Source organism: Urocampus carinirostris, chromosome 11 (genome assembly GCF_059441175.1).
Source record: "Urocampus carinirostris isolate Australia breed hairy pipefish chromosome 11, RoL_Ucar_1.0, whole genome shotgun sequence".
Lineage (NCBI taxonomy): Eukaryota > Metazoa > Chordata > Actinopteri > Syngnathiformes > Syngnathidae > Urocampus > Urocampus carinirostris.
The window spans coordinates 14728940-14753660 of record NC_142359.1 but is presented as its reverse complement, the minus strand read 5'-3'; the positions used below and the strand labels follow the sequence as shown (position 1 = coordinate 14753660).

The 24721-nt window shown below is 40.4% G+C and overlaps 2 protein-coding genes across 4 annotated transcripts in view; one reads left to right on the top strand and one right to left on the bottom strand.

The window, feature by feature from the left end:
• Window positions 1-583: 583 nt before the first annotated feature.
• On the bottom strand, window positions 584-12795 carry ecsit (ECSIT signaling integrator). Of its 2 annotated transcripts, none has more exons than XM_088346636.1 (7): window positions 12709-12795; window positions 9939-10047; window positions 6624-6984; window positions 4449-4672; window positions 2922-3128; window positions 1649-1754; window positions 584-1585 (listed from the first exon to the last, which is right to left on the bottom strand). In XM_088346636.1, exons 2-7 carry the CDS (start codon window positions 10038-10040, stop codon window positions 1341-1343), a joined length of 1245 nt encoding a protein of 414 aa, XP_088202762.1. In that variant the 5' UTR covers window positions 10041-10047; window positions 12709-12795; the 3' UTR covers window positions 584-1340. The 2 variants fall into 2 exon arrangements, with proteins under 2 accessions (XP_088202762.1, XP_088202761.1); XM_088346635.1 differs by lacking the exon at window positions 12709-12795 and adding an exon at window positions 10605-10688.
• The window catches only part of eml3 (EMAP like 3), a 43442-nt gene continuing 31389 nt past the window's right edge, over window positions 12669-24721 (top strand). Inside the window, exons 1-4 of one of the 2 annotated variants that reach the window (XM_088346632.1) lie at window positions 12669-12889; window positions 18575-18751; window positions 18814-18898; window positions 22590-22985. In XM_088346632.1, the coding sequence (XP_088202758.1) occupies window positions 12865-12889; window positions 18575-18751; window positions 18814-18898; window positions 22590-22985 (683 nt within the window). In that variant the 5' untranslated portion in view covers window positions 12669-12864. Of the gene's footprint in view, window positions 12890-18574; window positions 18752-18813; window positions 18899-22589; window positions 22986-24721 lie in introns of those variants that run through there. The other variant, XM_088346633.1, reaches the window with a different exon arrangement.

The window sequence follows — 24721 nt, the reverse complement described above, 5'->3', positions numbered from 1 at the left end:
ACTCATTCCTATCCTATCACCAACAAGAGCTTTAGCTTTCACTATATTTAGACCTCTTTTCTGCAGTGCACTCATGACACCATCAATCCATGTCAATCGCGGGCTTTCTCTTGGTCTCCTTCCATTTTCCACTTTAAGTCCAAATTAACTAAAGGAAAAAAAAGAGGTAGAACACTTCCTACTGAACCTTCATCTTTTTTTAGCTTTGTATGGTATTTTAAACACAGTAACTTGTTTATTAAAGAAATACAGTGTAAGGGAAACACATATATTAAGGGACCATTTCATCCAATTGGTTTTGAAATACACAAAATACAAATAAATGTATTCCTTTACAAATAAGAATAGCAAAGTAATCTCTCTTTTTAAGCACTAAATTTGATCATTTGCATTAAAAACTCAATGGCTATAGAGTTACCTCAGAAGTGTTTTAATGCATTTAATTGAATAACTTGATAAGTAAAATTGATTTTTTTTTTTAAAAGCACATACAGAAACATGTAGCCAGCTTTTTGAACGTGAGTCACGACGCAACAAAAAAATAGTGTTTATGAGGGTACCCAAAGGAACACAGTGAGTGCAATTGTATTTCCTTAGACTTTTATTTTGAATTAAATAACATTGGGATGGGCGTTCGCACAAATGTTCTATTTGATGAATGGTAGTCAGCACACACAATTAGAGCTGAATTCCTGGCGGCATCCAGTGGACATATTATTAACTGCAGATGATTGACTAGAAGCGCATCTTTTTTTCTTTTCATACTTCTCTCAGCATCGTTTCGCAGGCCAGACTAAATCTATTACCGGACCGTAGTTCGGTAACCCCTGCGGTAAACCATGTCCTCGAAATATGGTTTCGTTGAAGGCAAACTTGGTTCTTGGACTCCAATCGTTGGGTGGACCCAACTCAAGGGAAACAATTTAGATTATACTAGATTTAATTTATTGATCCCCATAAGATAATTCACTTCCGAATGTACCAAGGGGCAAATAACGGGCATTACATAAAAAAAAAAAAAAAAACGGCAGAATGTCAAACATATGACTGGGACAATGAGGGCAGCAGAACTGTTGTTTAGAAGGGTGATAGCAGAGGGGATCAGGCTTTTCCTAAAGAGTGCCTTCCTAAATCTTATTGTCCTGTATCTGCAGCCTGACAGTAGTGAGATCAAGTATTGGTGTATTGGGTGAGTGATAACCTGTTTGTCAGATGATGGACCTATCGTTTAACTTCCCAAGACCCGAGCTTCTTGCTTAATGTCCATGCATGTGGACCCCAGGTCTTAGAAGGTTAAGTCTAAAAGGTTCTTCCAAAACGGAAGAAGCGATGATTCTTGGTCAGTTGCTGCTCCTCCTCCTCTCCTCTTCTATGAACTCTGATGTTTCAGGGGGGGACTCATCTCTCTGTGCCTGCTCCGGCTGTGATTCCACTCTGACCTCCCTGGGGCCGGCTTGCAGGCGGAAGAGAGTAGGGATCTGACCCAGGATAGGGTTGCTCTCCTGTAGACCGGAGATCCACTGGTTGAGGGTGACCTGATCCCCCTGGCCGGTCATGCACATGGCAAAAACTGGACCTTCATCCACTGTTAAAGAACACACACTGTCAAGTTTGTGCTTTTAAATTCCTGTTCACAATATCACCTTACAGTCTTCTACATCAAAGGTTTCCATTTCCTGAAGGTCACGACCATAGTCGAGGTCTAGTTGTAGAGGGTAGGCAAAACTCCGCTCTGGATCGTAGGGTTCCTCAACCTGGGAAATGAACAATACATCCAAATGAACACAAGCTGAGTATATGGAAAATGTATACACCAGAAGTGTCAAACTCCCTTTAGCTCAGGGGCCATTTAGTAGTAAAACCACTCTTATGGGGCCAGGACTAAAAAAAACCAATGGCCTAAAATGAGTGCCTTAGCTAGAGGGTTGGAGATCTTTTAGAGGCTCACAATAAAATTACAATTTTGATTCAGGGGTGCAGAATTAAATTATAAAACGATAACTTGAGATTTTTTTTTACAATATTTTTTTCCTTTACCAAGATATAATTTCTTGTAGTGTTTAGCAACTGTGCATTTGTAATTAAAAAAAAAAAAGCAAAACAGTTGAATTTATTTTCACTACAGTTTATTTGAATGAAAGAATCTCATTAAAACTGGAAACTGACAAATATGGCACACAAACACCAATTTAAGTGCAAATGATTTCATGATTTATAAGTCTTTTTTGGCTTTTTATTTCTCTGATTTAAATGTTTACCTGAATTTGGGAACTTTACTGTTAGATTTCATATGTATTCCAGATTGGAGGTATAGCTTGTGTGCTGTTTTTAAATTTGTAATCCAGTTGCTAACCAATCATGTACAATCACTGGGGATGAAGAGCATAGTTTTTAAAGCAAATCTTGTGTTTAAGAGAGACATCTACGCACAACAAGTGAGTGCAATTGTATTGCCTTAAACAGCGGGTCATTAACTTTAATGCTAAGTAAAAAAACTAAATACATCAAGATGAGTTTTTCCTTAAATGTTCTACTTGATAAATGGTAGTCAGAATATACAGCTCCAGTTTGTGGTCTCCTTTAAAAATGGTGCCTGGCTCTGGCGACAGATTTAAAACTGCAGCCATTATTTGACATGATGTGGCTATTTTATCTCTTGTGCTTCTTTTTGAATTGTCTTGTGGCCAGGATAAACTGTCAGAAAGAATGATCTGTGTTTGAGAGACGACGCACTTTAAACCCCTAACCTGGTCATTTTTTTTAACTTGGCCTAATTCGAGGGAATATTTGAATTGCATTCAAAAATTAAACAACGCAGGTATTTTTCAAAATAATGGTCATCAATTTCAATAGTTTCATTTCAGAGTCTTCGATTGCCTTTTTGAGTTTTCTGTACATGTATCAGGACTGGACTCGCATACCTTCTCGTCAGGCGGCACCGGTTCGGCCCGGAGGATGTAGTATTGGACGCACGTGCTCCTTAGCCACAATGGGAAGGGGCCCTCCACGAACACGGGCTTGCTTGGGTCGTGCTGGCCGAGGAGCTCCATCTGGTCGGGGGTTTGGATCCCGACGATGTGGGGGAGCGCTATCTCCGCGCCGTTCTCCGTGACGTCCGTGTGTGGCATCTGGTAAAGCCATTGGATAAGTGGATGACCGTTACTTGATTTGAAAAACATTGAACATTCAGTGTACAATAAGACAGCCCAACAACCTGAAACATATTATACAGACACACACAGAATGGTTGAAATACAATAAAAACAAAAATACATCATAATAGAAATAAAATAGGATGATGACAAGGCACTGACTAACCATGTGAGGAAAGGGAACTGAGGAAGAGTTATCCACACTGATAGGGATGGCAGCAGATAGCCTCAAGATTACAGCGTACCACTTAACCCTAACAACACCCTACCAGTGTGGGCCCCCAAAATGAGGAAATATAAAAACATAAATGAAAACAACTGCAGAACAAAACATAAAAACGTGAAGTAAAAGTATGGTACCGTAAAAGATTAGAAGTTAAACAAAATGATCACTTCTAAGCCATATTAAAAAAGTAGGTCTAGATCCTCCTCTCAAAAATATCGAGGAAATGTGTAAACTTGCAGAAAATTTGGTTGGAAACAATGCTGAACTAGATTCTCAAGTCCCCTTTCAAGCCAAAAGAATCTATTTTACAAACCTCTGAAAGCAAGGGGGACAGTGCGATCAATCCCATTCTAGATCACTCAAAAATGGCATAGCAGGGAGTACACAAAACCTGCAAAATTTCTCAGTGCTTTCAAATATATGCACCAATTTTGCAGAACCCTAGAGTATTATTTGGAATGGTTTCTGATATTAATGTCTCATGAAAAAAAGGAAAATAGAAAATAAATATTTAATATATGTATACATAATAACTTAATCAGCAAAATATATCATCAGGTTGGAACAAAACCTTTTTTTTTTACCAGGCCCTCACTTTGTAACATGTTTCTTTGTAAAATTATATTATATATATTGAAATTAATGTGCGAAAGTAAAAAAACATTTTTAGTATTTTGGCAGGTCATTCTTAAACAAGTTATTAGATATATTTCCCCGTACTATCTTGTGAGATAATTAATAGAGAAAAAAAGGGGAATCTGCTGCCACCTAATGATATGGATGACTGTTTGTTCCTCAGCTGAACAATGGCAAAGATAAAATTGGGAACTTTTCCGTGGCAAACTAGACAATCCCTCACAGCACACTAGCTGAAAAACACTGCAATAGATCATATGATTAACCAGGAATATTTTCAAATGATTAAGCTTGAGCTGAATTGGTTTGAATTGCTAAAACCTAACATTTGAACAAGGATGTGCAGACCTTTTCAGCCTACTGTAGGGACAAAGGTTTTCCCTGTGCGCTTTGCCGCTTAAAAAATTTCGGATCTGAAATATTTGAAATGTCACCTGGTAAACAGTGACTTTGGCGCTCAGGTCGTCTGCGATCCGTTTCAGGCTGAAGCAAGCCAATTCCACCGGATCTTTGGGCAGCTGACGCGGGACCGGGTACGGGTTGGCGTGTTTGAATTTAGGAAACCAGTACATGATGCGCTGGTACTTCCTCATGGGGTGGGCCTTCTCGCCGAAAATGCGTACCAGCAGTACTTTAGTTTCCACGTTGGGCATGACACCTGCAAAAAGAAACAAATGGGAGTTAATTTCATTGTAGACTATTATCCCCAGACATGTTTTTCCAACAGAGTGAAGCATCTCAACATGAACGAGATCGGTTCCAGATGATTGTTCGTAAGTTGTATTTGCTCGTAAGTTGCTTCAGAGCTATATTTTGTATGCTTAAGGTTTCTATACGAATGTTTAAGTCTTGTATAAGTGACCTGTATTGTTTTGTACTAAAAAGTAAACATTTAATAAAATAATATGCTCTATAAAGATAAATAAAGTTCAATTTACTTTTGGAATATGAGCTTCAAGAGTTGGGCAACTTCCTCCGCTGTGGTAGAAAGTGGCCAAAAAAAAGTGATCCAAACATTTTCTCAACCGCATCAAGCTTTCTTATTCCACTTTCATTTAAAAAAAAAAACGGCTCGCCTCTTTACACTTCACACCAACCATATTGAATGGATGCACGAGATATTAAACAATAAAAAATGTCAAAGAGCTACAGTATAGTATGTTTACACACGAACTAGGAAGAGGAAGACGGATTTCTTCTTCGGGGTGGATGCTGGGTGAGCTCTCACAGCGCCACCACACACCGGTAGCGGCGGAAAGAAGCACCACAGTACTGTCCTGTACTCGGAAAAAGGTGCACAAAATACATAATGTAACTTACAGAAAAGTCCGGATATTTTTCGACATCCCGAAAAAATGTTCGTATGTACCATTTTTCGTAACTCGTCTGTACTCTCTGCGGAGTAAATCAAGTGCAATAGCTTTGTTGTCTCGAGCAGCAACATACAGAAATGAGAGCGTTATCAAGCACACGTACCAAAACTTCGTAAATTTGAGAGCATTTTAGCCTGGATAACCTCGATGAAACGACTCCTTGCAAAGTTTGCAAAGCAGACCTTGCGTATCATGGCAGTATCTCGGTAATGCACAGACATTTAAAAAGTAACAGTCAGACGGTTGAAGGAAACTGAGTCTGACTCGCCTCGGTAGTAGTCTAGTAACATTTGAGCCTATATGGTTTAGAAGGCATGCATTGTGCGTTTTATACGCGCAGATTTTACTATAAAAGACAGCTTGAGCATTCTTTGCCTGAAAAACACATTTGAAATAAAATGCACGCAGTCCGGAGAACAAACGTCAGTGGTTCAAGCGTTAAAAACGATAAATGTCAGTTGTTAAAACCGTTTGATTTCAAACGAGAAACATTAAGTACTTTGTTAAGGGGCGGCAGTAGCTCAGGAGGTAAAGCGCTCGTCTTGGGATCAAGAGGTCGCAGGTTCGATTCAGCTCCATTGTGTTGTATGTCGAGGTGTCCTTGGGCAAGACACTGAATCCCCGATACCCCCGATAAGCAGTTAGTTGCCTTGCGTGGTTGGCGCTGCTATCGGTGTGTGAGTGGGTAAGTGTGAAGCACATTGTAAAGTGCTTTGGGAAGTCTTCAGTGACTTCAAAAAAGCTATATAAATGCAGACAATTTACTTTGCAGTTGACCACTGAATGTACTTCACACAATGCACATATTGGTTTTATTTTACTGTTCTACTGCTGCTAATGAACCTGTTCTCGGTTTACAGGGATACAAAGATTAGAATTATTTGCCTGTCCCTAAAAAAATGGACAGTTCTATTTATGGATTTATGTAAGTATACTGACCGAGCACTTTGGCTAAATGATTTTTGATAGGGCTATTCTATTTAATGTCTGTACAAATTTGCAGTATGTTCACTAAAAGATTTAGTGATAATAACAACAATAGCAATAACAACAGTTGTAGGTAGTTTTCGTTTCACCAATTCTCTCGTGTTTAGTACCATTTGCCATATAATTAAATCAACTCCATGTTAAATTAGAAAAAAAACTAACTCATTTTTCCGATAGTCTACGACTAAACTAGTCTTTAGTTGCGGCTCTACTTCCCATTCCCAGGCACAGTGAAATTCAGACACACACCGTAGTTTTCCATTTGTTCCAGTACTTGCACGGCACACTCCTGCTGCCGGGGATAGTGGTTGAACATGCGCTGGATGAAGTTGACGGGCACAAAAACTTCCTTGGGAAAAACATCCAGTAGCTGGTTGTAGATGGCCAGGTCCCGCTCCACGCCAAACTCGGGCATCTTCTTGAGCGCCGCGTAGATGAACTCCACGTGTCCCCGCCTTCTCACGTCCGCCTTGGTGAAGGTTTGCAGGGCCTCGGCGAAGGTGGCCTTGGTTTTCTCCTCCGTGGCAAAGGGATTGTATCCCACCACGGAGTGCTCGCTCATGATCTCGGGCACGGAGCCGCCTTTTTTACTGCGGAAATGCCTTGCGAACTGCACAAAGAAAAGATAGAAGCATGTCTAGGACAGGGGTGTCAAACTCCATTTCGCTCGGGGGGCCACATCATTGATGGCGTAAAAAGTGTGGCTTAGCTGGAGGGCTGGGGGTCTTTTCAGAGGCTCACTATTAAAACTGGATTCAGGGATGTAAGATTTTATTATAAAACCATTATTGAGGGGATTTCCTCAAAATGCTTTTTCTTCACCAAGATTCAAGCTCTTTTAGTGTTTATCAACAGTGTATTTGTAAAATTATGTGGTATTATTCTGTAAAGAACAGAACAAAATTGAATCAATTTCCACTAAGGTTTATTTAACTTAAGGAAACTAATGACGACTCGAAAGTGAGACAAAATAGCATACAAACACTCATTTAAAAGCTTGATAATAATGATTTTAAGGTCTTTCTGGTTAGTTTTTATGAAAATGTTTACCTTAATAAGGGAACTTCGCTGTTGGATTTCATTTTCATTATACAAAGAAGCTACTTGTCCTATTTTTTATAATTTGTTATTTTTCGTATTGCCTACACAGTGTATCTGTGACTTATTTCAAGTCAAATAACGTTAATGTTCTCAGGTTCAATAAAGGAAGTCGGCATGAAAAGCTACAGTGGGTGCTTTGCGAGTAGTGCCCAGCTTTGGCGACATCTGGTGAGCATTTTATAAAACTGCAGGTATTGCTCGGCTTTTTTTTCCTTGTGCTTCTCAGCGTCATCTCGCAGGGCACATAGAATTATGTGGCAGGCAACATTTGGCATGCGAGCCATGAATTTGACAAAGGTAATGTAAATAATTTACTGCAGTTTTTTTTCAAACTTTTTAACCTTTTTTTTTTTTTTTTTTGAAAAAATGTACACCGTCCAATGAAAATATTTAAAAATGAAAAGCTAGCACCGGTTTCATGTTTTTATTTTATTTAATGATCATATTCACACAATTGGCGGAATAAAGTTTTTCTTATCAATCTTGGTCACTCCGGCTCTGGAAGTAATACAGGATATTTATTTTGGTTAATTTGCTGTGATTTTATATTCGACTAATTTTTGACCAGTTTTTACTATATATTTTTTTATTTGTTATTTTTCTTGGAAAAATAGCAATCGTACTTAAAATGAGCAAAAAATTGTCATCTTGTGCAGGAGTTGGCGGCGCAAATTGTTGAAAGAGCCATTTTGGACCAGGGTAATCTACTGCCACCTACTTGTATGGGTGAATGTTACAGTTAGAAAGTAATGACTTGTGTTTTTTTTTTTGCAAAAATAAAATTGGGCATTTTTCTGCGACACACTAGACAACTTCTCAGGGCAAATAGGAAGAAAAACCCTGATTTAGTGTAATATCATATGAGTCAAAAATGTTCAAAAGGTTAGTAGTAGCTATTAAAAACTTCTGACAGTCTTTTTTTTCTCTTCAAGATTAAATAACTAGCAAAAAACATGTCCTTTAGCAAAAAAAAATGTTTTTTTAAAAGGGACACTGTCTGTTAGCGCCCCTAGTTGTAAATAAAACAAAACCCCTAATTAATTAAAAAATATATATGTTTACTTGAATAATAAGCACAAATGCATGAACTATGATATAGAGGTAAGATCCTGGACCCGACCCGAAATTCGGACCGGGTTCGGGCTCAAAATGTCAATCAACGAGTCGGGCCGGTCGGGCTTCTCTCCCGCCATGTTTTTATTCCGCTTCCCTTCGTGGAGGATCTACACAGCATGCAATTCCTTTACTCAAGTAAGTATTTAGATAAAGAAAATGCTGACCAAAATACCAGTTGAACTCAAAATCACTAATTCCAAAGAAATTTTCCTCTGGGGTAAAAAGTGCAACTTCCTCCTTCCACCTCCCTCACGTCAGACGTCATTTCTGCTTCTTGCCAATAGCTTACAAGCTTTACAAACTTTCAGCTTGTAATCTGCAGATTTTGATTTTTTTTTCGGTATCATTTTGTTCAGTTTCACTTTCGTTAGCTGCACGTCGCTGAGATGCGCACTTTGGCCCTGAACCGTTCATTTAGGCGCCGCACTAGCAGTGCACACTTCATTTAAGGGCCTCGTCTCCAAGTAAACCCGAAGCCGTGTAGTTCAGCCAAAATGCACAGTTCTGCGCTGAATGAAGTGCGTACGGTCTTTACTTTGGCGGCATATTAAAGCTTCCGGTTTATTTAGGGCTAGTTTATCAAATCACGTTAATCCTTCGGGTTTGAGCAGGTTCTTGTTTCTATACCAGAGTCGGGTCGGGCTGAATTTCTCTTAGGCCCGTTCTTACCAATACTATCATATAAACGAGCATTTTTTTAAATACTCAAAAGGTTGAAAAATGGGAATTTATTTTACATCTTGCTGCTATGTGTTCCCAGAGACCCAAAAACCTTATGATTGTATGCTGGAAAAGTCTGACAAGGCTGGGCAAGTAAATGAGTAGTAAAACAATGCAGTTTGGTCCCTATTAGTCTCCGAAGTACTTAGTAAAATTTTCAGTTGCATTAAACCATACAAGCAGCACGGCAGCGCAGTGGTTAGCACGACACAGTTCTGAGGTCATGGGATCAAACCTTCCTGTGTGGAGTTTGCATGTTCTCCCCGTGCTTGCGTGGGTTTACTCCGGGCACTTCGGTTTTCTCCCACATTCCAAAAACATGCATGTCAGGTTAATTGGCATGTCCAAATTGTCCCTAGGTGCGAATGAGGAAGTGAGTTGTCCCTGTGTGTCCTGCAACTGACTGGCAACCAGTTCAGGGTGTCCCCTGCCCGAAGATAGCTGGGATGGGCTCCAGCTCCCCCGCAACCCTACTGAGGATAAGCGGTGCAGATAATGGATGGATGGATTAAACAATACAGTAATATTTAGTGATCAAATTTTAGACAATGTCCCTTTAAGAGAAAAATAAATATGCTGTGCACCCCAAGATTGAATGCAAATAATTCCAGGAAACAACTCTTTAACCTGGTCGTGCTGTAAACTGGGTAGCAAACTGGGTCGAGCGGACTGGGAAATGGGACGGGCGGACTGGGACAGCAGCCGCAGCAGGCAGCGGGTGCACCTCATAGCGGAACTGCAATGGGAAAAATAACGGGGGGTTATTACAACAGGACTGCAGATTGCGATTGCATTTGATTATTAAAACACATTTTCAGTTTGTTTACAAAAGCATTCAGTTGCACCTATTTAAACATCTTGATACATTTAGCTACTTATTAAGGGGAAGGATGATTGTGGAGGCAAAATCATTTTGTTCTTTTAAATAAAATTCTGATGTTTGCTCATAAATGTTTATTCAAGTATCAGTGTTTAAATGAATAGCGATTAAATACTTATACGTTTCGTTTTACTTTAAAAACAATGGCAACGCATTCTATGAAAGCTGATAGTCTTTAGAGCTCATGGTTATTGCGTCTCAATAATAGCAAATACACGTTTAAGTTGTATTAATTGTATTTTAGTCATTTTAAATGAACACGTAATGGACACATACCACTCTTATGTCATGGTCTGTTTTTAAAAAATTTTTTATATACATACTGAAATATATGACGACTCTTTGATTCTCATTTAGATCATTATTCGAGTGTAAATGTTACTAGAAAAATACAAAAAAGTTATCTCTCTCACCTTCTCCTTCAAGTTGCTCTTCACGAGCGTCACCTGAGCGCAAACACTGACTGATATCCGGCTTTACTTTTAAATTCCGCCGGCCTTGGCAAAGGCAAGAGCGAGAAGGTTCCGTTTCCTATTAATAGGCCAGAATAACTAAAACCCATCCATTATCTGCACCGCTTATCCTCAGTTGGGTCGCGGGGTGATCTAAAACCATTGAAAAAAAAGCTTTGTAGGCAAGTATGAATGGATGAATGAAAACTTTATTTCAAACATTATAAAGTAAAAAAAGGACAAAAACAATGACTCAACAACCAAATTATTGTTAATAAAACTTGTTTAAAAAGGGGTAGTAAGAAGCAGACGCTTATTTTCCCTACTCATTCATCTTCCTCATTCATTGCATTTAACACTTTGGTTTTATTTAAATTTAAAGAATCTATTTATATCCATCCATACTTTTAGGTTAATTAATTCATGATTAATACAGGTTACTAAATCAATGTAATTATGATTTGAATAGAAAATGTAAGTGTCATCGGCAAATATGACTGATTTTCATAGTATTGGAACATTAAAAATATTGTTAATATATAAATTAAATAACTTTGGACCCAGGATAGAACCCTGTGGTACTCCACAACAGATGTCCAAGTATTCAGATGATAACCCTCCCTATTTCACATATTGCTTCCTGTCCGTCAAATAACTTTGAATCAATTTCAAAGCCACGCCCCTGATGCCTTATCTTTCCAGTTTTTTTTAATAGTATATTATGATTAATGGTATCAAATGTTATTTCTAAGTCAATAAATACGTAAAAAGTATGTATCTATGTATGTATGTATGGACATATGGATGGATGGATGGACATATTGTCATGCCCATTGCCCTCACTTGGGACCGCCCCTTTAGCGCCAGCTGCTGCCCGTTGCCTGATTGGCTTCCCTCCTATTTAAACTCAGTGCTCTCATTCACTCCTCGCCAGTCCGTCAACAAACCTCTGCACTTGCTATTTTGACTCTTTCCGGTATCCTGCTCGTGTATCCGGTATCGATCCCGCCTGTCTCGTCCTGTCTGGTATCTTGCTCATGTCTCCAGTATCCGGTATCGATCCAGCCTGTCTTGTCCTGTCCAGTATCTTGCTCCAGTCTCCAGTCTCCAGTATCCGGTATCGATCCCGCCTGGCTCATTCTGTGCGGTATCTTGCTCCAGTCTCCAGTATCCGGTATTGATCCCGCCTGTCTCGTTCTGTCCGGTATCTTGCTCCAGTATCCATTATCGATCCTGTCCATCCCGTCCTGTCCTGTATCTTGCTTTAGTATCCAGTATCGATTCTGTCTGTCCTGCCCTGTCCGGTATCTTGCTCGTGTTTCCAGTATCATTCCTGTCTGTCCCGTCCTGTCTGGTATCTTGCTCGTCTATCTAGTATCTGGTATCGATCCCGTCTGTCTTGTCCTTTCCGGTATCCTGCTCGTGTAACCATTATCCGAAATCGATCCCGTCTGTCCCGTCTTGTCAGGTATCTTGCTCGTGCATCGATCCCGTCCGTCCGGTATCTGCTCGTGTATCCAGTATCGATCCCGTATGTCCTGTCCCGTTTCGATCTCTTCTGCCCAGCGATCGCCGAATCGGTGGTGTTTGTGTTCCCGCACATGACTGCCCCATTTTCGTAAATTAAGGCTTGTGTGAAAACGTTACGCGTCTAGGTCCAACGTCTGTTTGGATTCTGACACATATGGAATTGTGGATGGATGGACATATGCATGTTTGTATGTACATAGCTTTGTATGTTTGTGTGTGTGTGTGTATATACGTAGTTCTGCATGTATGGTTGTACGCATGTATGGATCAAATATACAGTGGACAGACAGACAGAAAGACATTCATGTATCAAAACGTTACTGCCAAACGATTACTCGAAACGATAACGTTCACAGAAACCACATGAATGGTTTCACGATCAAGTGTAGTTTTAAAAACGTCCGCACGATGTCGACAAAAACCCAAAACGGAAGCGTACGAGGGGTTGGTGCTTTACAATCAAGAGTTAAAACTGAAGACAATTTAGAGTTAAGCAATAGTAAGAGTGTACATACTGCCGGCGCAGTTGACATACGTTGTAGACTTTAGGAATTGAATCCTCCCTGGCGAAAACGAACGCTTCTTTCTTTCAGCAATGGAGAGGAAGAACACATCTTTCAAGCCGCCTCGACGCGCATCTTAAGAAAACAAACACACAAACAACTCAAAAGCAAACTCCAAAAGCCACAACATGGAGTCCTCAAGCAACAGCCTTGGTGAGTACTTTGTATGCTTTTTTTACCATTCGTTTTTGCAAAGTGTGTTTATTTCTGTTCCCTTTCGTGAACATGCTTGCGTGACAGTGATACTGACATGAATGCGTGGGCGTGGAGTCACATGTTCGTTCTTTCCTTTTTGGTTCAACTTTTCTTGTTACTGTACTTTTATTTTTGTAGCATTTCTGAAGTACATTTTATGTAGTATTTCCATAGTAGTGTTTTTTTTAGTATTTCTGCAATTCTTTTGTTGTATTTCGAAAGTAGATTTTTTGTTGTTGTATATCTGTAGTATTTTTGCATTATTTCAGGAGTTTTATGATTTTAGTATTTTGTAGTATGACTGTAGTCATATTTTTTTGTATTTTTGTTCTATCTCTGTTGTATATTGTAGTGTTCCCATAAAATAATATTTGTTGTATAGCTGGAATATTTCTCTTGTATTTTTGTAGTACACTTTATTTTTAGTTTTGTAGTATTTTGGGGATATTGGTAATTTGTAGCTTGTTAAAAAGTGGGTCGTGTAGTTTGGACCCATTCCCTGCTTTAATATTCATCACATATACACTATTAATATCAATGGCATGCTGTGCATTTCACACCTACACCTTCAGTGGTGTTACATGTAAATCAATCCTACCTTCAAGCAGAAGTTGATTCTCAAACTCTGAATCCGATTCCCTTAACCAACAGCTTTATTGAACACTGCCGTTATGCTAACAGGCCTTCAGAATTGTTTTTGAAGGCCACCGGGTAACAAGTAATGGCTGAAATGTGAAAGCACACATCTGGAAGCGGCTCAACTAAAACAAAAGCAATAAAAGGAAGCTGAAGGACAATAAAGAGTATATACCGTAATAGGTATTAATGAACAAAATATAATTAAAATGACTTGATTCTGATATATTTTAGGCCAGCAGGGAAAATTTTCAATTGATGTTGCATTCGGTAGTTTTTACTTTCCCTGCAGTGTTTCTTAGTGGTGTTCTGATAGAACTGCCACAATCATATCATACCATCTGCAAAATCCAGTGAGATCCAGATTTAACAAAGGTTTGTGGTGATATTTGCAGTTCCTTACTTTGACTGGAAAATCCCATTTTCATTTGAATTTCATTTTTGTCAATCTCCGCCCCTTTTCTATAACAACAGTGGTCAGCCATTTTATCAATACTTGCTTGGAAAGACTTATAAGCCCAGAATATTCAGTTTATTCCTTGTGATAGAACCCTTTGACCGAACTCCTCTCTTTAGCACTTGTTTTTTCATCCACATACTCGATCACAATCCCAGATGTTGAACTGAACATGCAGCGGGACACGGATCGTCGACGCCAACAGTTTCCAACCCAAATAATTCTTCATTAGGTTGAAAAGTGAAATTTTGAAAAACGTTTTGAAGATTTTGGAAAGACAACTATTCTTGGACAAAATTTAATAGGAATAACACCTGTTCACAATGTTATTTTTGGACTAGATAGTATCAAAAACAGACTAAACCAGTTTCAAACCAAACTGAAGCATCCTAAAGACAACTGTTGCTAGGTGGAATGTAGTCAAAAAGGTTTGATGCACTGCAGAGGAATTCAGGTGCGAGGTAACCTTGTTGACAAAATTATTTCTGACAAAAGTAGTGCTTTACTCACCTCTCCCATTGTTTTTGTAAAATATGTTGAAGTGATTTGAGGTGCTTCATTCATTTTCTGTAGAACCGCTGTAATTCACTAGCCACAACTTTACTATCTATCGCCCTTGAGTGTGTGTCTGTGTTTACTTTTGGGTGCCTTTGTTTGAGCCAATCATTGCATTTCTCTTACAATTTCTCTTAATTACAATGAGGATATGTTCCTTTTTAACACTGTTTGCTTCACAGAAGTAACAAAATACATTGAAGAAAATAGGTATTTGAACACACTGCTATTCTGTTATTTCTCCATTTCTCCCACTTAAAAATTATGGAGGGGTCTGAAATTTTCATCATAGGTGCATGTCCATTGTCAGAAAGATGATTGCTCCAACAGTGGACCTTTTTTCACCAAGCTGCTCGGCAATTGCTCCGTAGCCCTTTCCAGTCTTGTGGAGGTGTACAATTTTTTTCTCTGGTGTCTTTGGACAGCTCTTTGGTCTTCACCATCTTACAAGTTCAAGTCTTACTTATTGTATGGGGTGGGCAGGTGTCTTTATTCAGCTAACAACCTCAAACAGGTGCTTCTGATTCAGGATGATACATGGAGTGCAGTTGGTCTTCTAATGGGGGGACTAACATGTCTTTCAGGGTCAGGATTCTAGATGATACACAAGTGTCCAAATACTTATTTGCAGCTGTATCACACAAATAAATCGTTAAAAAATCATGCATTGTGATTTCTGGATTTTTCTTTTTAGTTTATCTCTCCCCCAGTAGACATTCACCTACGATAACAATGTCAGATCCCTCCATGATTTCTAAGTGGGAGAAATAGCAAAATAGCAGGGTGTTCAAATACTTACTTTCTTCACTGTACAATTCTAAATTTCTGGCAGATTTGAGAATAAACCCTTTTAAAGATAAGTGGTATATATTTAAAGCATTCCAATTGATCAAAATAATTAGATACTAGTAATTCAGGTAACACTACCGAGTCAGAATCAAACGAGCATCAAGGAAATAGTTGATTAACCTCATTGTTTCGCACAAAATAGATGACAATGAATAAGGATCAACTCATGCCGCATTGTGAAACTCGTGTTCTGTGTTCAAGTTGGAAGCAAGCTCAGTCACGCCGATTTCGTTGCACATTGCCAAGTCGCGATTTATGGGCAAACATCCAAAAGGCGATGTGTTGGCAAAACTTCAACCTTTGCAGGATTTGGATTTTTTTTTTTTTTTTTCAGAATTATGATGATCTAATCGGCGGCGCAGTGGTTAGCACGGCGGCGCAGTGGTTAACGCATGTGCGGCACAGTTCATGTCTTGGAAACCTCCTGCGTGGGTTCAAATCCAGCTCCAGACTTCCTGTGCGGAGTTTGTATGTTCTCCCCGTGCTTGCGTGGGTTTCCTCCGGGCACTCCGGTTTCCTCCCACATTCCAAAAACATGCATTTCAGGTGAATTGGCCGGTCCAAATTGTCCCTAGGTGTGAATGAGCAAGTGAGTTGTCTGTCCCCGTGTGCCCTGCGATTGGCTGGCAACCAGTTCAGGGTGTCCCCTGCCCACTGCCCGATGATTGCTGGGATGGGCTCCAGCACCCCCGCGACCCTACTGAGGATAAGCGGTGCAGCTGATGAGATGATCTAATCAGCACGTCGGAGAATGGTAAAACAAATTCTGGATTTTGAACAAGTTTATGTTGAAAACCACTTATTGCTTACAGAAAATTAAAACAAATCTGTAGACGGACTGAAAAAATAGCCTGTTCACATTTTTTTGTATTGAAGCCTTCTGGACCGCTTATCCTCAGCAGGGTCGCAGGGGTGCTGGAGCCCATATTAGCTGTCCTCGGGTAGTGGGCAGGGGACACCCTGAATTGGGTACCAGCCAGTTGCAGGGCACACAGAGACGGACAACTCACTCGCTCATTCACACCTAGGGACAATTTGGACCCGCCAATTAACCTGACACTCATGTTTTTGGAGGAATGTGGAAGGTGGCCGGAGTGCCCGGAGGAAACCCATGCAGGCACAGGGAGAACATGCAAACTCCACACGGGGAGGCTGCGATACCTCCGCACCGTGGGGCTGCACGCTAACCACCAATCAGCCGTGCCACCACTTTCAACTACTGTATGTTACATTTAAAGGTAGAGCGCATCATTTGAGGTGTCCTTAAAAAGTTAAAGTAGAATATTTTCTCGATAAAGTATGAGTTTAAAGAGCCTTTATAATTTTTTCCACTGCGCCTATCTGCTTTTATCTTACTTTAATCAGAGCTGTTCAGGACTCGACACATTAGGAAGCAGGAAAACGGGTAAGGGGGGTGGAGAGTGATTTTATGCTTGTGCTCGCGGTTTTCTGTTTAGTGTAGCCTGAAAATTGTGAAAGTAAGTAAATGATTGTTTGAAATACAATTCAAACCCAAACCAAGATGAAAAAAGAAAAGTGCATTTGAGAGCATGTAAGAAATGCACTTACTTGTTTGTGCAACACAAGCAGCTTGACAGAGGCTGCAATGATAATTCAATCCGAAAGATGGCGTCAGCGGCTAGAACATTTTCAAATTCCGGGCAGCACTTTTAAACTGAGGCGGAAGTGCAGGTGTGTAGAAAAGTAACAACACTGTTCTTCGAATTAAAATGTTTATTCTCTGCGATCAACAATATTGCTGTATGTTTCTAAAGAGTTGTGCCTACCAAAGTTACCCTCCCAAAAATCAATTCCATTATCTAAATCTGAATTATGCTGTTTCTGTACAGTGTTTTTCGAAAGTACATTTTAGAGTACTGAAGGATTTTATACATTTGACTATAAAGGATTTTATACGATTGAATGCAAGTTACATTTATTGAGTGCAATGAAGATTTTCACCGAGTAGGCTATAGTTTAATGACGGGTCGCGCCGTTCCAAATGCAGAATATTTTGACTAGGGAATTTTGATGACAGGACTCTGACGGAGGACTGCAGGCGATGTTTTGAGAACAAGGCCCTGATGATGTAGAAACGCTCGGTGTTGTTTTGAGTTTTCCAGACATCGCGACGCCCAGGGGGGGGGCTTCCTTGGCACGCCCATGGGAGGAGTCGGGACGCCATCTTGCGGGGAGACGTGGGCCGAGAGGAGAAAGCTAGAGGACTTGGAGAGAAAGCTTCCCTGAGACTCGAGCGACACTAATTCGGCTAATATTTGCTGGAGTTCACTTAGATAAATTGTTTATGGAATTAAATCTGCCCCCGTGTGAAAATGTCGGCTATTCTTCATCTTTTCCATCAAGAAAGGAGCGCGCATTGTTGGGTGAATGTTGGTTGTGTTTGGTTAATGGAGTCAGATAACTAATTCGAATAATTTGGTAAACGATACATTTTGATATTTAATTCCCAACAGTACCGATACTTATTTATTAATCTGTTCATTTACTCACTCACCTACTCACTCACTCACTTAATCACTCACATACTTACTCACTTACCCAATAACTTATATTTATGTTCTGAATTAGGTCTTCCCTGTTGCAGCACCACTCTCTGTGTGTCGATTCTCAGATTGCAAAAGTTGTATCTCAAAGGCAAGCGCTAATGACATTTGCACACTCAATCATCCTTCCATGCATGTTTTTGCAATGTGGAAGGAAAGCGGAACATCCTGTTGCAACACTTTTCCAAAAGAAGAACAACTGTTCCATTGATGAGTAATATTGTATGTTATCATTCTGGAATCTTCTTCCGGGGAGGGCAAAGTCCCCCCTAGGCTGGCATGTACTTGTTTATTGGGATCTGTTTGATGGCCTGGACACGAGCGTCAGTGCCCCCGACCCTCGATAAATGCAGCGTGTGGACTTTGGTAACCTCTGCGGTCCATAAGGGCCAAAAAGTCCAAGACCTGCTTTCTGGTCCACAGGAAAAAGACATTAAACCTTCCAGTTTTCCGCCAAGTTGTAAAACTTGTTGTGAGGAGCCACGAGTTGTGTGTTTCTGTGTGGTCGTATCAAAGGTTGTCTTGTTTCTGTTTTCCTCCAAGTAAACACTCGTTAAAACAGATGGCACGCTCTATCCTCAGACGACGGGTCGGCAGACGGAAGCGCAGGATCAGCTGACCGGGCGTCGCTGATGGAAACTCGCCTGCAGGCTCAAGAGGATGAGATCATGCTTCTCAAGGCCTCGGTAGCGGACGCCCTGCGCCGGATCCACCTGCATGAGCGGCTCCTGCCCGTCCTCAAGCAGCAGCTCCTCGAAGGTTGGCTCCGCCCTCTTTTTCGAGGTTCGGCTCGCTCGACATGACCCATTTGCGGTTTTCAGTGAACCCGGCCGCTGCCAGATTGATCAACCAAGCCTGCTGCCAAGAAAGTGGAAACCTTGGCGATGGAGTTCGAAAAGGCAGAAGGTACGTCAAACCAGTTAAGAGTGAGATTGGTTATTTCAAACAGTACAGTTGGAACTCTATATATGAGCACCTTTAGACACAAGAATTTCCACATTCGAACAAAAATCTTGCATCACATACGACAGAAAATCCAAGTCACAAGCAATCCCAGAGGCTACCGCTAGAGACCGCTCAATACTCGATACTGCTCACCGCCGGCATCCACTCGTCTCAATTAACAAGTGTGCATCAGACACCTGATCTCACGTGCAGTGGAACCTCTGTTTTCGAACGCCTCTCAGTTCGGACAAATCGGTGTTCGACCAAAAATTTCGAGAAATTCTTGCTTCGCTGTTCGGTCAAAAAATCGGAGTTCGAACGCTAGGGTGCGATGCTGAGCGGCGTACGGGTGTTTTAGCCCCTAATTATGCCTCCGAAGAAGGTCGGTGCAAGCAGGACAGGTGAAAAAAAAAAACAAGTTCGTCCAACTATTGCCTTTAAGAAAGACATAATAGCTAAATATGAAAGAGGTGTACGAATTTCCGATCTTGCTAGTGAATACAGGATGGCTAAATCTACTATCGGTACGATAGTAAAGAATAAGGAGGCTGTGAAATCGAATGATGCGGCTAAGGAAGTTAGCGATATAAGCAAGCAACTGCCGCAAGTTTTGGAAGAGGTTGAGAAACTTTTGATGATTTTTCTCTCCCCATTGTCGGCCACAAAGGTAAGAAATCCTATTCATAATCCTTTTTTTATTTTTACACGTTCATGTTAGCGTAATCTTTCGTACGGAAGATTACGCTAACGCGAACGTACGATCAGCCTGGGTTAGCTTCATGTTTACGTTCATGGTAAACATTCAGTGTGTTGGAACGGATTAAAACGATTTTACATTAATTTAAATGGGAAAAACGATTTTCGGTGATCGACCAAATCGGTTTTCGAACAGGGTTCTGGAATGGATTATGGTCGAGAACCGAGGTTCCACTGTACTTGACAATATACCTGCAAACAAAGTGCATCGCTGTAAGAAATGTCGAAGGGTTTCAATCCCCAACCCAAGCTTCGGAAAATCCGACGGATTGGAGTTAGATAAGGGATGAGATCAACCAAAAAATGAAAAAAAAAATGAAAATGTTGAAAAAAATGTGCTGTAAAAATGCTTGTTTAAAATATTTCATGTCGTAATTGCATTTAAAACGGTGGTAATTGTATAATAATGTCAAAAATGTATAAAAAAGAAAAGAAAATTCAATTTTCTATGTAAAAAAAACTTTAGTAAAACACAAATCCAATATTGATTTGAGTAATAAGTAAACATACAAGAATTATCATATGAACATTTTTAAATACTCACAGGTCGAGAAATTTTTACTTATTTTACCTAACTTGTGGCTGAACTAGAGGGAGCTGACGTGATTGCCCAACAGCTTTCTGCTGCAGATACCCCTCATCCATCTATTCTGTACCGCTTATCCTTATTAGGGTCGCGGGGGTGCTGGAGCCCATCCCAGCCATCCTCGGGCAGTGGGAAGGGGACACACTGAACTGGTTGCCAGCCACTCGCAGGGCACACAGGGACAGACAATTTGCTCGCTCATTCACACCTAGGCACAATTTGAATTAACCTGACATGCATGTTTTTGGAATGTGGGAGGAAACCGCAGCGCCCGGAGGAAACCCACGCATGCACGTGGAGAACATGCAAACTCCACACAAGAAGGTTCGATCTCATGACTTCAGAACTGTATCGCACATGCGCTAACCACTGCTCTACCGTGCTGCCCCAGATACCCCCCAAAAAACAAGAAATGAAAAGAAAAATTGTGTGGTTTGGTAACTTTGCGTCTCCATAGTTTGTATTCGTCCTTGTGCTTAAAAACACAACACAATCAAGTGACATCTAGTGGTCGAATATTACACACCCGAGTGGGCTACTTGAATTCTCACCACACAAACGTTGCATTGAATATTTTCTGTTCATGACTTGCTTTGCCAAGACAAATTAACTCCGTAATTAGCGCTAATAAAGCACTGTTGCACAGGTTGAGTAGGTTTGGTTTGTAATTAAAGGGATCAACAGAGCAAGTACTGCTAGCCGCAGACACCAACACGGCTATTACAAAAAAATCAGAAAAAAGAATTTAATTTTTGTGGGTGGTTTTCTTTTGTTATCGCTTACTTTTGTTGGTTTCTAGGGGACGGATAAGGTCCCAAAACTGTTCAAGCTTTCACATTCATGTGGTTGAAGGTCTATATGGAGGGCTCCTCATTCTAGGAAGATGAGACTATGCAAAATGTTCTATTACACACAAAAATGTTCGGAGAATGGTAAACCGGACAAAAAATAGACGGGAACAAAACCGTACAGGACCGAGTCAAAACCCACGTCTGGCGGGGCAGAGGTTCGTTGACGGACTGACAAAGGAAGAGTGAGAGCACTGAGCTTAGATAGACGGAAAAGCCAATCTATCAACGAGCCGCAGCCGGCGCCACATGGGCGGGGCCAATTAGGCGCCATGGCAACCGTGACATGTACTTGTATATTTTGCATAATGTGGGAACCATCTGCAAACGTTCACGCTACCTATTTCTTATTCTATTAATTCCATTCCTTTTTGCTTAATTTGATTTTCTCAGCAAAAGCGGCATCACTGACATCTAGTGGCTGGAGTTAGTTATTTTCAAATTTGACCTGCTTGTACTCGATGTATTGTAGTCCCATAGTAACAATTTACAACGTTCAAGTTACCTATTTCTTCTTCTATTTGACTCAGGGTAATTTTCTTAGTAAAAGACACATAAGAGAGACTGCCAACTAGTGGCTGGAGTTAGTTGTTATCAAAAGTATCTTTTTGTACTCTTTATATTTAACATTAGTAACAACAATTTATTGCGTTCAAGCTACTAATTTCTTCTTTTATTGCTATTTATTCCATTTTTTTCCCTTGTCCACTACTTTTTGCTCACTTTGATTTTCTCAGAGAGAGGTGTCACTGTCAATTAGTGGCTGCAGTTTATCAGTTCACTAACAGAATGGTTTGATTTTCACAGCAGAGATGTCCAAAGCTTAGCACAGCCTATCTGATCATAAAAGTTACCTGACGTATAAAGGCGATGAGGGCGCGCATTGCTCAGGCGCTGCTCCTCGGTTGTGTACTGTCCATGGCACTCAAAGAGTTAATTTAGGTTTTTAAAAATGTGAATAAATAAATTAATGGCTTTAATTGTCGTTATACAATAGTATAAGGAATCTCGAGGGCTTCTTTCAGTGCAATGAAAACCGATTTAAAAGATAAAAACGTGCAAAAGGATAAAGATGTAAAAAACAATATTTTGATGATTTGTAATAAATATGTGTTAGAAGGAATATTCAAAAGAAGCTAACAAAATTGACGTCGCTACAAAACGTAAACGTACATTAAAAGCATCGTGGAAAGAGGAGTTCACGTGGCTTGTAGCGTTTTCAGAGTTGTCTGCCCTGGTGTCCGCTAACTTTTTGTCACGAGTTTTAGACATTGTGTTTAGGCTCTGATAGTGTACCAAGTGGAGTAGATATCCATCAGGGAGAGGAAAGTGCTGGCAATGATGCGCTTTGCTGCTTTTACTGTCCTCTGCAACCTCCCTCTGTCCACCTCAGTGCAGCTCCTGTACCAGATAAAAATGCATAACTTCAAATCCCAAATTTGCTGTCTCATGTCATCACCAGCCTCTCGCCGCCGATTGTTGCAGCTGACACAAATGGCCACGCGGCAAACCCGGCACCAGCACCGCAGAAACCAGCGACAGCGGACCGTTCCACCCAAACAACGCTAAGCGAGAGGGACTGGGACCCAAATGCCATGGCGGCGCCAGCCGGCGCCCCGAACGTCAGTTTAGGGGACTCGCCGAGGGCCAAGCTGCACCGCAGTCCCAGCGTGGAGGAGGAATACGATGAAGACCAGGATGAAGATGAAGGAGCGGCGCAGCGGGGAAATGAGATGAGTCTTATGGTGGAGGAGCCCGTCCAGGCTATTTTGGACCTCCAGGATGCAAATCCTTGCCCAGAAGATTCTGGTCAGAGGGATGCCGTGCCTTCGGTCCAGGAAACTACGCCCAAACCTCTGTACGTAAGCATGCCGTTTTCCTGTCCGTCTTTTACATAGGAACAGGGAAACGAAGGGGGAGTCATCGATCTTTTTTACTCTGAAGTTGCTCTGAACGCCAGTTTTGCTCACAGCCATCATGTAGCCTTAAAGCTGCAAGCGGAAACTGCCGCCGTATCCGTGTGACACGTCCAACTTTGGTGGAAAAATGACATCAGGCTCATTTGGCAAGAGTTTACAATAAGCAGTCTTCACAATTTTTGGCTTCACTTTTCCAGGATTAGGGCCGCAACATAAATTCTATTCTAGGTCAATCTGTGGATCATTGTTTTTGTCTAGGAACCAGGATGAACATGATCCCTAACACATGCAATATATATATATATATATGTATATATATATATATATATATATATATATAGATGTATATAGATGTATATAGATATATATATATAGATATAGATATATAAAAGTAAAAATCCATCTAAATAGTCAGATGTAAAGCTAAAAACAAAGCTAGACAGCTAGCTCGAAAGGAGGTCAGCATTTGGCTTCATAGCTGTCAATAAAAGTAAAATGCTAGCTAGATAGCCTGCAAAACATGTAAAACGCTAAAGAGACAGCTTGCTAAATAGCTAAAGATGTAGAAGGATAGCTAGCCAAAAAGCTAAAAAGGTATCCAGATAGATAGTTAAAAATATAAGCACTTTTTGCTCATAAATTAGTTTTTAGTTTGTTGTATTTCCTGTAAAAAAATAAATAAAAAGATACAAATATAAATGTGTTTAATAGATGAATGGATTCTCATTCTATAGTTTGCAATAGTCTTTGATCTGTGCAGCCCTTTGAGACTCTTTGTGATTAAAGGCTATACAAATAAACAAGTTTTGACCTGACTATTCTCCTAATTAGTTGCTTAAAGATAATTATCAAAAATGGAATCCTTTTTTTGTCCATGAGGCCCATGAACTGAAATTGATTTCAAGTAACCACACATTATGTTATTACTATGTTATTACTAGGTTAATTATGAAAATAAGGTTAAATAGACTCAGTCAACCACAGAAAAAACTAGAAAATCTCAAACACCCAGCACTGGTGAGCTATTCTCAGAATAGGTCTGCGAGCAACTGTCCTTAGGGGACACCATGTTGGAGACTCTTGGGTTAAGGGAACCAACCTAACAATAACAGTAATAACATAGTAACAACATAGTAATAACATATTATTTTAGTGGTAGCCCTTTGCGCAAATCAATAACAAAAGAGTAGTTCTTAGTTTCAAAAAGGTTCACAACCCTGGTCTAGATGAATTTCCAATGAAACACAACTATATTTTTATATATATTGCACAGCCAATTTCTGAAGACCAAAGAGGGTTTTCTAAAGGAAGCGTGTATCAACGTGGCTTTTAATCGGCTGAACACAGAGACAGGGAAAACGTCATTTATTGAATTTTCTGTCTCTTAAACTCCAACTTACCGCTCCTGTTTGAGAACCAGTTTTTTGCAAGCCGGGACAGCTCGTTTGCATTGGAAGCGTGCAACTGCAGCCGCGCAGCTTTCATTTTTGAACGCAGTCCGAGACGTGCGCAACTACTTCCTCTTTGCGGTTTTTCAAAAAATAAATGTCGCCTGGCTTTTGTGGTGGACGTTACGCCGTGGTTTGATTTTCACTTCCCTCCTCGTTGACATTGTCGTCGCGGAGTTAGCGCCAGATTATTTTACAGTGCAGCCGGAATCATTCCAAAAACCCTC

Bases quoted from the DNA above. Each gene is read 5' to 3' on its own strand.
- ecsit (XM_088346636.1), bottom strand. From the start codon at position 10,040: ATGAGGTGCACCCGCTGCCTGCTGCGGCTGCTGTCCCAGTCCGCCCGT. The intron at 4,673-6,623 runs GTGTGTGTCTGA...TTCTTTTTGCAG, and splicing joins GGAACAAATGGAAAACTACG to GTGTCATGCCCAACGTGGAA. The intron at 1,755-2,921 runs GTATGCGAGTCC...TTCATTTCCCAG, and splicing joins CGGTGCCGCCTGACGAGAAG to GTTGAGGAACCCTACGATCC.